This window comes from Anopheles maculipalpis, chromosome X (assembly GCF_943734695.1).
Source record: "Anopheles maculipalpis chromosome X, idAnoMacuDA_375_x, whole genome shotgun sequence".
NCBI classification, from domain to species: domain Eukaryota; kingdom Metazoa; phylum Arthropoda; class Insecta; order Diptera; family Culicidae; genus Anopheles; species Anopheles maculipalpis.
The window spans coordinates 13476772-13489268 of record NC_064870.1 but is presented as its reverse complement, the minus strand read 5'-3'; the positions used below and the strand labels follow the sequence as shown (position 1 = coordinate 13489268).

At 43.0% G+C, this 12497-nt stretch overlaps 2 protein-coding genes across 2 annotated transcripts in view; both read right to left on the bottom strand.

The window, feature by feature from the left end:
* Positions 1–12497, bottom strand: part of LOC126568841 (dolichyl-diphosphooligosaccharide--protein glycosyltransferase subunit STT3A) — a 129214-nt gene that overhangs the window by 18161 nt on the left and 98556 nt on the right. The window lies entirely within an intron of this gene.
* LOC126558269 (fibroin heavy chain-like) lies at positions 2919–4468 on the bottom strand. The gene is made up of 2 exons (XM_050214258.1): positions 4454–4468; positions 2919–4133 (listed from the first exon to the last, which is right to left on the bottom strand). Exons 1-2 carry the CDS (start codon positions 4466–4468, stop codon positions 2919–2921), a joined length of 1230 nt encoding a protein of 409 aa, XP_050070215.1.

The following is a 12497-nucleotide window of genomic DNA, read 5'->3' as shown; positions in this document are numbered from 1 at the left end:
TAGATTTCAGCCTCAGTCTCTCATCTAGCATTGTCTAGCAAGTTTTTGGCTGAGGTTTATTAATTCAGCGAATATCAAAAAACAGTTTCGTCGCATCGCGGATCTTCCGTCTCGGCCACACACGCACCGAGATAGCTAAGCGATTAACGCGCGGTGGATATACCACCTGAGGGATGCCTGTTTGCTGTTTGCTTCTGGGGAGGAATCGTCGAGCTGGTGGGGATGCAAATCTAGTTAGAAATTTTCAAAATCCAAAACCGTAATCGTTTGGGGCGCGCTATTTATGTTGGGATGGACCGGTAATGATGACTGCCAAAAAGGGTGGTAATTCTTAAAATTTTGAATTTGTCTTCAGTCATTTTTTTGTGTGTTTATAAATACATTTATTACTCCATTTAAGCTGCGGAAGATCTGACAGGTATTAGATCTAACCGAACTCCGAAATTTTCAAATATTTCGGTTGGGTGTGTGTGTGTGTTTGATTCTTCTAGTCTTTGTTGTTGTTGTTGTTGTCGTCGTTTTCGGCTGTCCGCTGGATACATACCCCTTCTTCAAAAAATCTTAAGCATCACCGATTGTATCATCACTAATCGGAATATCAACAGCAGCATCAGCTGGTCCGGCTGTGCGGGTTTGGTGCGTGATAGTGACGTTTCGATAGCAGAGGGTGGGAGATTTTATGAAGATCACTTAGCATGACCGATAGATCATGGCAGGCGAGAAAAAAAAAGCAGAGTTTCAAAACTACACCAACCGGCTGAGTGGATAGCAGAAAATGCGTTCACCCATGTAAACTGTACCCTTTTGAAGCTAATAGCTCGGTCCGGGCGCGGTAAATATCGTCGCGAAAGATAATAAAATTTTGCCAATATTATTTTAACCATCCATTTACTTTATAACACGCCTCAGCTCTTTTGTAGTTGACATTTCTAAATGACCATATTGATCCAAACCTATTCGAGAACTTGAAAACAAAACCAACGTCAACGGTGGCAGCACCAAATAAAGAACACAGTTTATCGTCTCTTACGAACTCTTCAATTCGTTCCGATGTTACAGACATTACACATGAGCACTTTAAATCGTTTGCGGGTGCGGAAGCAGTTCGAGGCTCAAACCAAACAATTTGGTTTTTGGTTCTCCATCCATTGATTTGTGACACATGTTTGTCTTAACTGTGAGCTTTCATGCTGGATCCTCACTCTTAACACTTATTTCTCATGTGTTAAAAACGGTTGAATGATATCCTTGAAGGCAAAGCTATCTGGATCACCTCCAACAGTCAAGGGCCTTGTTTCACCATAATTAAACATCACAAATTACTTCGTAAGGGATAAAAAGTTTGTTGCAGAAATTCTAGTTACGTTACGGTTAAAAAAACTTCTAATTCATGTTTCAGACTACTAAGTTTTCAGCTTACCCTGTGGCCGGTTTAATGGCAGCGGAGGGCCCCGAATTTACAAAGAACCTCACCTGCTTCTGTACAATTGTGCTCGGATTGCTTCATACTAAAACTATGAATTCTGCAAAATTAAGGTTAATACTGCAACATTAATTGAGATGCCTTCTGAAGTCTGCGGTCACCCTGGACAGGACCGACAACCTCGTGAATGGCTCAAGCTAGGCCAGCTTGAGGGGACCCGTATTAGAGGTCTAGTGTCGGCGAGCCCTCGTACCCTCGATGTCCCGTGAAAGGAGTCTGGCCAACCGAAGTAAAAAAAGCATGTAACTTTATGAGCAGTCTTCAAAGCAATCGATCAGGTCGGTCGGTGCTGTCGGAAGGTTGATAATGCGTCTTAGAGACTGGATGAATGTCGTATGATCCTAGAGGGTAAACGAAACAGTTTTTTACTATTACTAAACTTACTAAAAACAAGCGCATCTCGATTTTTGGTTGGAAGTTATGAAGGTCGTTAAAGAGAGAAGACCTTCGTCTTTGGGGCTCCACAAACTTCAAAAGCTGGCTATTACCGACTTCTTTTACGCAGTGTACCCTTAGCTAGATAATATATATATATATATATATAGTGTATAGATAGATCTTGTGTCCGTCGAGACGGTATGCTATCATCTCGACCATCAGACCCTCCCGGACTGAGGATTTTGTTCACCAGCTTTAGAGAAATGTAATCCACTTCACGGATTCCTTGGGAAGCTGCTGCGGCTGTTGAAAGCCACTATGGAAGGGGTGCAGTGCAGCGGTGAGTGGACCGAGTTTCCTGGAAACGGATCGTCGACCTTGCCATGTCATCGACGATGTGTAACGATTGTTCTCATGTAAACTAGAAGACGTGTCCTTCAAGAGGAACCTATTTACATTTTGATAATCCTTTTTTATTATCATTTGTTTTGTTATGGATATTTGTGCCCAAATATCTATGTATATGTGTATGTATATGTGTGTGCGTGAGTGTTTGGATATACTTGTCTTATGATACAATGCTGGCTTCTTAATAATATACGCACAAAACTTATGCAGTTCTATCCTCTTTTTCGCAAGCCGTGTACTTTCGTTCGTTACGACCGAGCTTGCCAGATTCATTAATGGTAGATCAAGGGAAATAAATCTATCTTATCTGCCTGGCGTTTAGCCAGCAAGAGGGGGTGAAAATCGAGGACAAAAAGAGAGAGAGAGAGAGAGAATAGAACCGAACTTGAAAGGGATTCACGGAAGGAAACTACTTAAGGTACTTGTTACATAAGGGTGGTCGACAGCTTAGATCATGTTTCGTAGAATCAATTCTCGCACTGCTTTCCAATATACACTCGCGTTAAAACTCCGGTTCCAGAGGGGGGCGGTCAATCAATCGTAATTTTCATTTCCTTGAGAATGCTGCTGTGCAACACCTGGCTGAGGCTGAACACCGACGCTTTGGGATAGGTTAACTGTTGAGCAAAGCATCCGTCGCGACAGTTGCTTAGAATGCGATGTTGCTGGATGATCCGGCGTTCGCACCAACGGCAACACTGTCGTACGACGGCGTGACACCGAATCCGGCACCAGCGCCAGTGGCGGCGGCAGTGTATCCGGCAGTATATCCCGCGCTGTAACCGCTGTTGCCAGCAGAGCTGCTAGAAACACCGCTGCGTGCACCGAAATCGACAAAGTCATTGGCCGTACCGGCGGACGCACCCGCATCAGCGAATCCGGCACCACCGAAACCGCTATCGAATCCAGCGCCACCGGTCGCATAAGCGTCACTCGAGCTGCCAGCGAACGAGCCAGCACCAGCACCGCCGAACGAACCAGCGCCAGCACCGGCGTACGAGTTGGAGATTGAGTTCGAGATGGCCTGCGCGTCCTTGCCCTGGTACTTGATGAAGAAGACCTCCGGCTTGCCGGACACATACGAGCTAGCATCCGCAACCGAACCGGCCTTAGCCTGGGCAGGCTTGTTGACGAGCACGTAGACCAGTGTCTTCTCCTCGGTACGGCTGGCAGCCTGAGCGGATGCACCGGCATTCGCGCTGACGGACGGTGCCTTGATGAAGATGACCTTGTAGTGCTTGCGGGGCGTGATGGTGAGCGTGTTAGCTTCGGCGGCCGACTTTGGCTCCTCGGGTGCGACGTGGTAGTAGAAGTTCTTCTGGATTACCGGTGCAGCATAGCGAACCTCGGTCCTGGCGGCGGCCGAGCTAGAAGCGCCCGACGACGAACCGAACGAGGAACCGCTGGCGAAACTGTTGGCGGAAGATCCAGCAAACGAGCCAGACGAGCCGAAACGGGCACCGGTACCAAACGATCCACCAGCAGCGCCAGCCGACGCAGCAGCACCGGCACGAAGTCCCGCCTGGTATCCGGCATTAAACTCAGCACCTCCAGCAGCAGAGCGGCTAGCAGCGCCACCGAAGCTACCACCGAATCCACCAGCGCCGGCACCAGCTCCAGCACTAGCACCACCGAAACTAGCTCCACCGAAACCAGCTCCACCGAAACCAGCTCCACCGAACGAGCGAGCACCGACACCGGATGATGCAGAACCGTCCACAACAGAGTCCTGGTAAACGGTTGGTGCATAGTCGACGCTCACCGACTGTTGGCCAACATCGTAGCTGCTGCTACCGGCTCCTGCAGCTTGACGTAGCTTGAGCCCAATATCAGCCGAAGCAACTGCCAAACAGGCGGTTAAAACCTTTCAAAGGAGAAAAAACAGATATCGAAGATTTTAGATGATTGTTGATGTGGACTTGCGTTATAGGTTTTAGAAAGACTTTTTTTCTGACAAGAAGAACACACAAACGCTAATGTTCTGTTACAGATTTATCTCCAATTCCGACACCAAATAGCTCGTTTGATTGATGATGCTCTGACGTTCCAGAGTCTGGTTGAACGATGTGCCAGATGTGCCCGGGGGACGCATGAGAACGTTTGCACCGTAACTAACTAATAACTGCACCGCTAATTGTTGAACCACCAGTCGGAGTAGGGTAGGAGATAGTTTAAGGAACTCACCACGAAAAAGCGCATTGTATCTTGGTTGCGAAGTGACGAGGATAGGACTGTAGCGCGCACTCACTAAGTACACTTGTAAGAATGTCTGCTGAAAGACTTCCTTGCAGTGGCCTGTTCGTAGCAAACGATCGAACTTGACTGATGTAGGAACAGGATGCTCAGACCACTATATATACCGCGGCAGGCTATTGGCAGCCACGCAAAGGCGTTGTCCTGGGACAATTTTAGCGATGCAATTTTTTCTCTCCTTCATTTGCCGTTGCAAGCTGCTCCGAAAAGAATGGTGAACCATGGAAAGCATGAAAATCTGGTTAGAAATTGGTGGAACAAAGCTGGGGTGCCAATAAATCTGGTCTGCCCATATGTCGCTCCCCTTTTGGCTAAAGTAGCGCTGGTGCGGAAAGCCTTCATCATGGGTTTGAGGGGCTTTTTTATTTTTATTGGACTGCAGAATCGAAGTGTGTCTTGTTTTTTTGTGTGTTGTTTTCGTCCGTCTCTGTTGGAAACTCTTCTTTACAAATGGTTAGTAAGCTTTCCGTCCCGCCCATTTAGATATATGTTAGATATACTGCAGACGGAATGGTGTGAGCGTCTGGCTGTTTATTTTTTGCTACTTATCTCGCATCCCCACCAACAGTACCGCGCAGTAGCATCAGACGAATTTGCTCACCTGTTGGTGTGAATCGACAACTATTGACAAAATCCGAGCATATGTAAAAGAATGTGCATAAAAAAAAACAACACAAAACGTCCGCCGAAAACCACCGATACCTCACCAACTTATGTATTGTTTGTAGATAGATCTTTGTTTGGTAAGCATGATGAGAGGCGACGATCGGCAAGTTGAGTTGCTTAACAACTCTAGCTGTATATATGTATTTTTTAAAGTAAGATATTGTCAAGTGATTCAGCGCAGCACGCTATGCTTAGCAGAGAGTTGGCACACCGCACTTAAGTTGATAAGCTAATGAGATGATCTCGAAGCGGTTCGGTAGTGGAGTTGATAGCGGCGTCGGTCCTCACACGGCAGGACCGGAGTTCAAGTACCATCTTGGAGTCTTGTTGTTGTTCCCTCGTAGTTTTTGAGGACTATAGCTATCCAATTACGTGCTCTCAATGTAGTCTATAGTAAGCCGACAATGGCCTAACAGATTCCTTAAGCCAAGAAGAAGCAGAAAAGGGTGATCTCTCTTTAGGATTCTCGCGAATTATTTAAATATTCCAAAAAAACAAGCCCCAAAGTAAACAATGTTCTTAGGCATATATTTATCATTGTTTGTTTCATCGTGCATTTTGTTTCCATAATTTCCTGGATCAACGTATCAAGATTGGGCAGCATATGGAACAGTACGACTTTTGCCCTTTTTGATTCTTCGTCAGAATATTCGGATACGCGTCCAAACTATTTCCAAAAGAGGGAGAACTATTTTTGCCGTGTTTTGTTGTGTTCTTCTCTGTTTTTTTTTTAATTAATATATTTCTGTGTGCTATCTTTTCACTCTCGCTAGCCGCTCCTTTAGGCCTAAAGGAGCTAATTTTGCTGTTATTGTTGTTGAATCTTTTGCAAAAAATAAATAAAAAACACACTCTAATGATCATCCGCCACGATGTACGTTACGATACCGAAAATATGCAAATCAGAATCGGGAGAACCTGTTCTTTTATGGTATCCATTTTCAGGAGAATTGCTTTTTATACTTTTGTTTTCATTTTCCTGTCTTCATCTGTTGTTTTGATGTTGCTTTTTTACTTGTTCTTCCTTTTTTTTTACTCACTGACTGATTATGTATTCAAAGTATCCAGAACTCAGTACTTCTGAAGATTAGCGATCATCTGGTAAAATATTGATATAAAATTTTTTGATATTATTTGTTCAAGTTTCGGGAGAGTCATCCCAGTAGTCTCAGTAGGATACATTTAAATTTAAAGTTGATGAGTTAAAGGAGATTTTTTAGAAAATAAGAAAGAAATGCGCTTATTACAATAGTGATATATTATCCAGCAGTCAATTTATTACTCATTAATTACTTATTTAGTTCGATAACATTCTCAAGACGATTCAAAAAGCTAGAACACGTCATCTGATTGTAGTTTTCACCAGATGATATTGAGGGTCTATACCTCGGGGTGAGATTATTAACAGGCTTGATTCTGAACACTTAGTACCAAATTAAATCGTCCAACGAATTTAAGCAGTTTTAGGGGGACCTAAAATGGCGCTTTGTATTGTTTTAGGACAATATTTTGAAGTTCTTCAATATGGCGCTATCTACTTTGGTACTATTTTATTCAATATCCCTAAAACAGACAAGAGTGCAAAACCCGTTGGTCATCATTAACTTAAACATCGTGACACTAGTAGGATACTTGGTTCAAAACTGAAACTTTATCTTCATGAGAGCAGCCTCTAGTCAAATCAAGTATCTGAGTTAACTGAAGCTGTGTATGTGGCTATCTATACTAGATCTTTACTGAGGCAGGATATTCTCCGGCTTTCTTGAGAAGTTTTTATGATGGAGCTTAGTGGATCGCGAGGACCCTGTAGTGAGGAGTGAATACTCAACTACGTGGTATTGGCAAGTCTAGTAAGCCATTCGATGGCCGGTGTGACCTAGAAGGTCGTTAAGCCAAGGAGAATTGGATCGCTAGCAATCTGTACTCGGGCTACATCACTTGTGGCGGATTAGCGATATATAGCTGTAGAGGAAGTGTTTAAAGGCGTCTGCTGGACAAGAAGTTAATAAATGCAAAAGAAACTATAAAAAAGAAACTATACAAAGATCTTCAAAATCCTGGATATTTGTCTGCGATTTCTAACTTCTTGATTTCTAACTGATTTGATTTAATCCCCCACGGTACCTACGATGGATTAGAAGATGTTCAAATAAAGATCATACCACCTTCATCGATAGCTTCTATTAATATTGATATTCTAAAAAATATCCTCTTATCATCCTACATGCGGATTCATCAATATCAATTCCAAACCTATTTTCAACATGAGTTCTCGCGATTCTTAATATTCTCGACTAAAAAAAAACGCCATATAATTTTATCTTCTAAAGCGCACCGAAAAAATGGCTCCGGTTGACGCCGATTTTAAATATTCCAAGCTCCGATGCATGTGAAACGGAAATCCCCCGTGTGCTTGCCTGTTTGTCAACGTGCGTGGCGCTGATCAGCTCATCATCTACCGAACCGGTGCAGCGTGATGAGACCTGCATGTTCAAGGATAACTGCATACAGAACGAACAAATTGGGGGGAAATATAGGCGTCTTGCGGCAGTATCACGCCTAATGCTCGCACCGTACCAGTTTTCAGCTAGTTTAGCGAAACCGCACGCCCGAACTGGATGAATCAACTTTCGGCTTCGCTTATCCCGCACCACAAACCTGCCAAGACGTACAATAAAAGCGCGGCAAAGAAGACGAAAACCCGCCGCTTGAACAGATTCGTTCTGCTTAACCCTGAGATCGATTTTGCCGATGGGTTGTGTAGGAAAAATGGGTATTTTGAATTGCAAATGGCGCAGATCTCTAATGCAATCCGAGACAGACTATTTTCAGCGTGGTTTAAACCTTTTCTGTTTGTTTTTTGGACTTTTCCTTACTGACAGCTTCACTGCAGTCTCTCGGGTGACGTGTTTACTTATTTATAGCTGATTAAAGAAAAATAGTTTCTGTATGATGCTGTAAGTTATTGGGTTTGCATTAGGTGTATTCAAACGTGTGCATTAGTATATGGACGCTTCTCGACCTAGAGTGTCCGTTCTAAAGTTTAAGGTTAGTGGAAGGCTATGAGGTGTTCCCCCTATTGACAAAATTGTCTTAATAACCACTACTAAGGTTCTTTTCAATACAAATTTGCCTTAGTAGTGCTTTATTTGGCATATTTATATTGATTTGTCAACAGGGGCAGCTTGCCCAACCTAATCCTGTTCCAGCTAGACACGATTTTTTCCGCGGCAAGCAGGATATAGCCCAGAATAGGTTCCGGAGCTAGCGGGCTTTTGAATCGTTCGTTAGACGACATTACCACGTGCTCTTCCCAACATTTACCTGTTGTGCAATTCTACCTTGTTTGAAGTTGAAGCAAATGATTGCATGAAGTATAAAAATTTATTTATTTACAGGGTTTTCGTGGATATAATGAACAAGTTCTTCGAAATATTGATTAGCTCAGGTATGGTATTGATTCAATCGGATTCAAAGCATCCAAGATGCTAAACGTTGGTTTCTTCGATATTTTTGTATATTCACGCGTTTTTGGTCCAAGCAAACGGTGCTGTAAAACATCTAGGCGATCTAGGTGTAGGACATCTAGGTGAGCTATGGATACTAGGATGGAAAATGTGTGATTCTACCATCCTACGGAACAATTTAATGACAACATTCGAGCAATTCTATGCCTGACAGATTGAATGAATAATATACATGAACAAGTGAATATCTCGGCGAACATGTTTGTTATATTCTCGAAACCCTGTTTTTTTATGTTTCCTGATGGTTTCAAAAATCCATCCGTCACAGTATGTGCCCATTAGCTTCTTAATGTATGTATCAGAAATGGTCTGAACTTCGGTTTTATTTACATATTTTATCGTCTATTAAGCACCGCTATGCCTTCGTGACATAACCTTAGTTCTGTGAATTTCTATGGATCAGCTAGACTGAGCCGTAATATTTAAGATGATTTGATCCTCAATTCTCGATCCGCATAAACTCTGATCCGAAATCTGATCGCTTAGACCTTGTCTCCCGGAGTCGAAGACTCTTTGGATAATCAGAATATCGGCTAGTTTAAAAATAAGAATCGGTAAGCTTCTGACGATGCAGCAACGGTTGCTACGCAACCGACACCATTAATCAATTTACTAAACATCTCCGAGCAACCTGTTTGACAAAACCCACACGAGCAAGGCTAGTTTGGTGATATAGATTGGATGATTATGATTTGCGACAAATTTACTAAATAGTGGAACTTCCGGTAACAAATCTAACTCCACCGAAGACTAATAGCTTGACTGGCCACATTTAACAGACCTAACCGCACTTAATTAAATGGTGCCCAATAGGCCATAAAATCTGACGTGAACTTTTCAAAAAATCATTCTCTACCTCAGGGACGCAAAGTTTCTAGATTTCCAGGTGAGACGAGCAATGGGGAGGTTAGCCGATCGTCATTTCGTTTACAGTGTTAGATTCTATCTATTCCAGCACATTTGCATATTCGGCATGAAGAAGTGAAAGAATCCATCCAACAAAAAAAAAAAAGCAAAAAACAAAAACTTCGATCCCACCTGGTGGGGATTGGCGTGAGCCTTATGGCTTGGCGAGACTACACAAAAAAAACCGGTCCAGAATCCACCGAAACTGATCCGTACCACTTTGGTACTCTGTTGGATGCTGGCATTGTATAATAAACCGGCAGACTCATCTTCATTTCTCTTTCGTTTGGGAGAGAATCTTCGCACACGGTTGGCGGGTTGGTGTTTTCCAACGAGAATCGACTGCAGGTTCTAGCGGCTTTGGTTCACGCCCCAGCCTAACGCGCTACCCCCCCCCCCCCCCCCCCCCCCCTTCATGTTTGAAACAGGTTTGAATAAGTCAAGCAAATAAAAAAAAACGAAGCAAACTATCATCTCCAACATCTCTGCAGTCAAGTTCCGTCATGGGTACACCGTTGAGGCAATCCCAAAATGCGAAGGACTTGGATGAGGGTAAAATATATCAGGTTGTTTTCTGTTCTTTCGTGCATCGATCGCATTTGGCCGATACCCCTTAGGATATTGGACGTTAAAAATATACTTTCGGGCATTGATCGCATAGTACTGCTGGAACTGGTTGTCGTGGGAAGCCATTTCTTCGTCCCATGCTCACCAGGAACTCGTGCAGAATGAAGTTTGTTCTAAAGCAGCGTTTGCTAAAGTTCTGCGATGCTATCGATTATTACTATTCGCTTGTTGACTCTGTCAACTTTACTCGTTGGCCACTGTACAGTCAAACATCTTGCCGCTTCTTCAAGGTCAGCACTTGTAGACACAGGAGCGAATAGTTGAAGTGTATTATTACGCTATAATAGTCTCCCACCCGGGTCTCCCTTGCCAGTAGTTCATTCACCAGTTAGTGCACAATAGCAGCAGAGTGTTTGCCCTGTGAAGTCTACAACAGCAAAAAGTCAACCCATCATCAATCATCACGTCATCAAGTGGTGCCGCCTGTGGTGATGTTTTGACTTGCCGGAGGAAGCTTTCGATTTCTTCCATTCTGGTACCCATTTAAACTTCCATCACTGCTTCGTTTCGCCTATTTACTCAAACCAGAGTACTGCTATGCATTACGCCGCCAAAGCTCTGATATGATTGCCGTTTACGGATTCGTCGAGTCCTCTCTACGGTCGTCAAAATTAACAACACTACCGGTTAGATCTCGATACCAGGTTCTTCACCTTTACCGATTCTTTGCAGGTTTGCCGAGTTCAAATGTCACGATCCGTGCAAAAATTGTGCCGGTACGATCACAACCGTTTTTTTTTAAACAATCAACAAATAGTCGACCAACATCAGCAACCCTGCACATCAAGGAAGTAAAACCAACAGATAAATCTAATCCTTTGTGCCGTTAACTTCCGTCTACTTACAGTGCTGCTCATCTTTCCAACCCGATCATGCCAATCATTAAAAAAGAAGAATACTTGAAATAAGCTTCAAAAAGGTCAACAGCTTGTCAGGCAGGCTTGGTATAGTTGTGATGAACTGGAAAAGTTTATTGAAATTAAAGATTTTTGGAGGGGTAGCGAAACTTTTGTCACAACCCCATAAGATGCTTGAATGGCAGTAGATCAGAGCAGCAAAGCTGTTAAAATAGTTTGACGATTATTTTTACCGGTTGTCATAAAATGTATCTTAACATCAGAAGTCTTCTTTGATGAGATACATGGTAAAATATTGTATTTGACATTACCTTTGCAGCAGGTCCTGGGCAGCCATTTTTGACTTCTTGGGCTTCATTTTATATGTATACGCAAAGTTTGTCCCGAATACTGAAGATCCGTCCGGAAGCGGTTTGACGCCTGTGGATCACGATATTGCTGATCTCTCTAGAACTGTGAAAGGTCTCTTTGGACCTATTATCGGTCCGAAATTTTAGACGAGTTCCGATTGGTCGAACGCTCAACATTTTACCCTTATCCTTGTCTCACAGTCGTAGACCTACACATATCAAATGCACCAGTAGCCAATTTGAGGTAATCCGGTGGCCAAGGCGATATCGTCTTTACATGGCAAGATGGGGTGCAACAAAACTTCAGCCTTTACACAACAGGATCGGGTATCGAATCCTGTCCGAACCGTTCGTAGAACTGAATAATTTCGGGCAAAATTAAGTCAAGATAGCCTCAACTGGGAGGTCAGGTCCTCTTGAACTTCCAGTTCCAAAGAAATAGAAAAAGCATTAGAATAAGAATTTCAGCCTTAACACGACAGGACTGGGTATCGAATCCCGCCCGAACCGTTCGTAAAACTGACAAGTTACGCATAAATTCAAGTCAAAAAAACCTCAAATGGCACATCAGAACTTCTTGAAGTTCTAGTGCCAAACAAGAAAAAAATGCATTAGAAATGTTAACAACAACAACTAATATTTCCGTATAATGAACTATGTTATAACTGACAAAAACCCTGTACATCAGTGACGGAGTTGCAATGGACCTTAAAATCAGCTCGTAAGCAGCAAAGGTGATACCATTTGGAGCGATGAAAAAGTATTGACTGTGTTGAAATTCCAAAAAAGTGTTGTTTTATCATGATTAAACCACAAAGCAACAACCTAAAACCGATGGTCATTAACAGAACATCTGGATATTTAATTTACGATACGATACGAAATTTACATGTATGTCCCTCAGTAGATCTACGTGTCAAAAAGCATTGAATCGAATAGCAGATTGATGTTGTGAAAAGATCTCTAGTCAATGATTGCGATTGCCATTGGAAGGGCCAAAAATAATATTTTGTTTTAGTCACCCCTCATCTGCTTGGCAGCC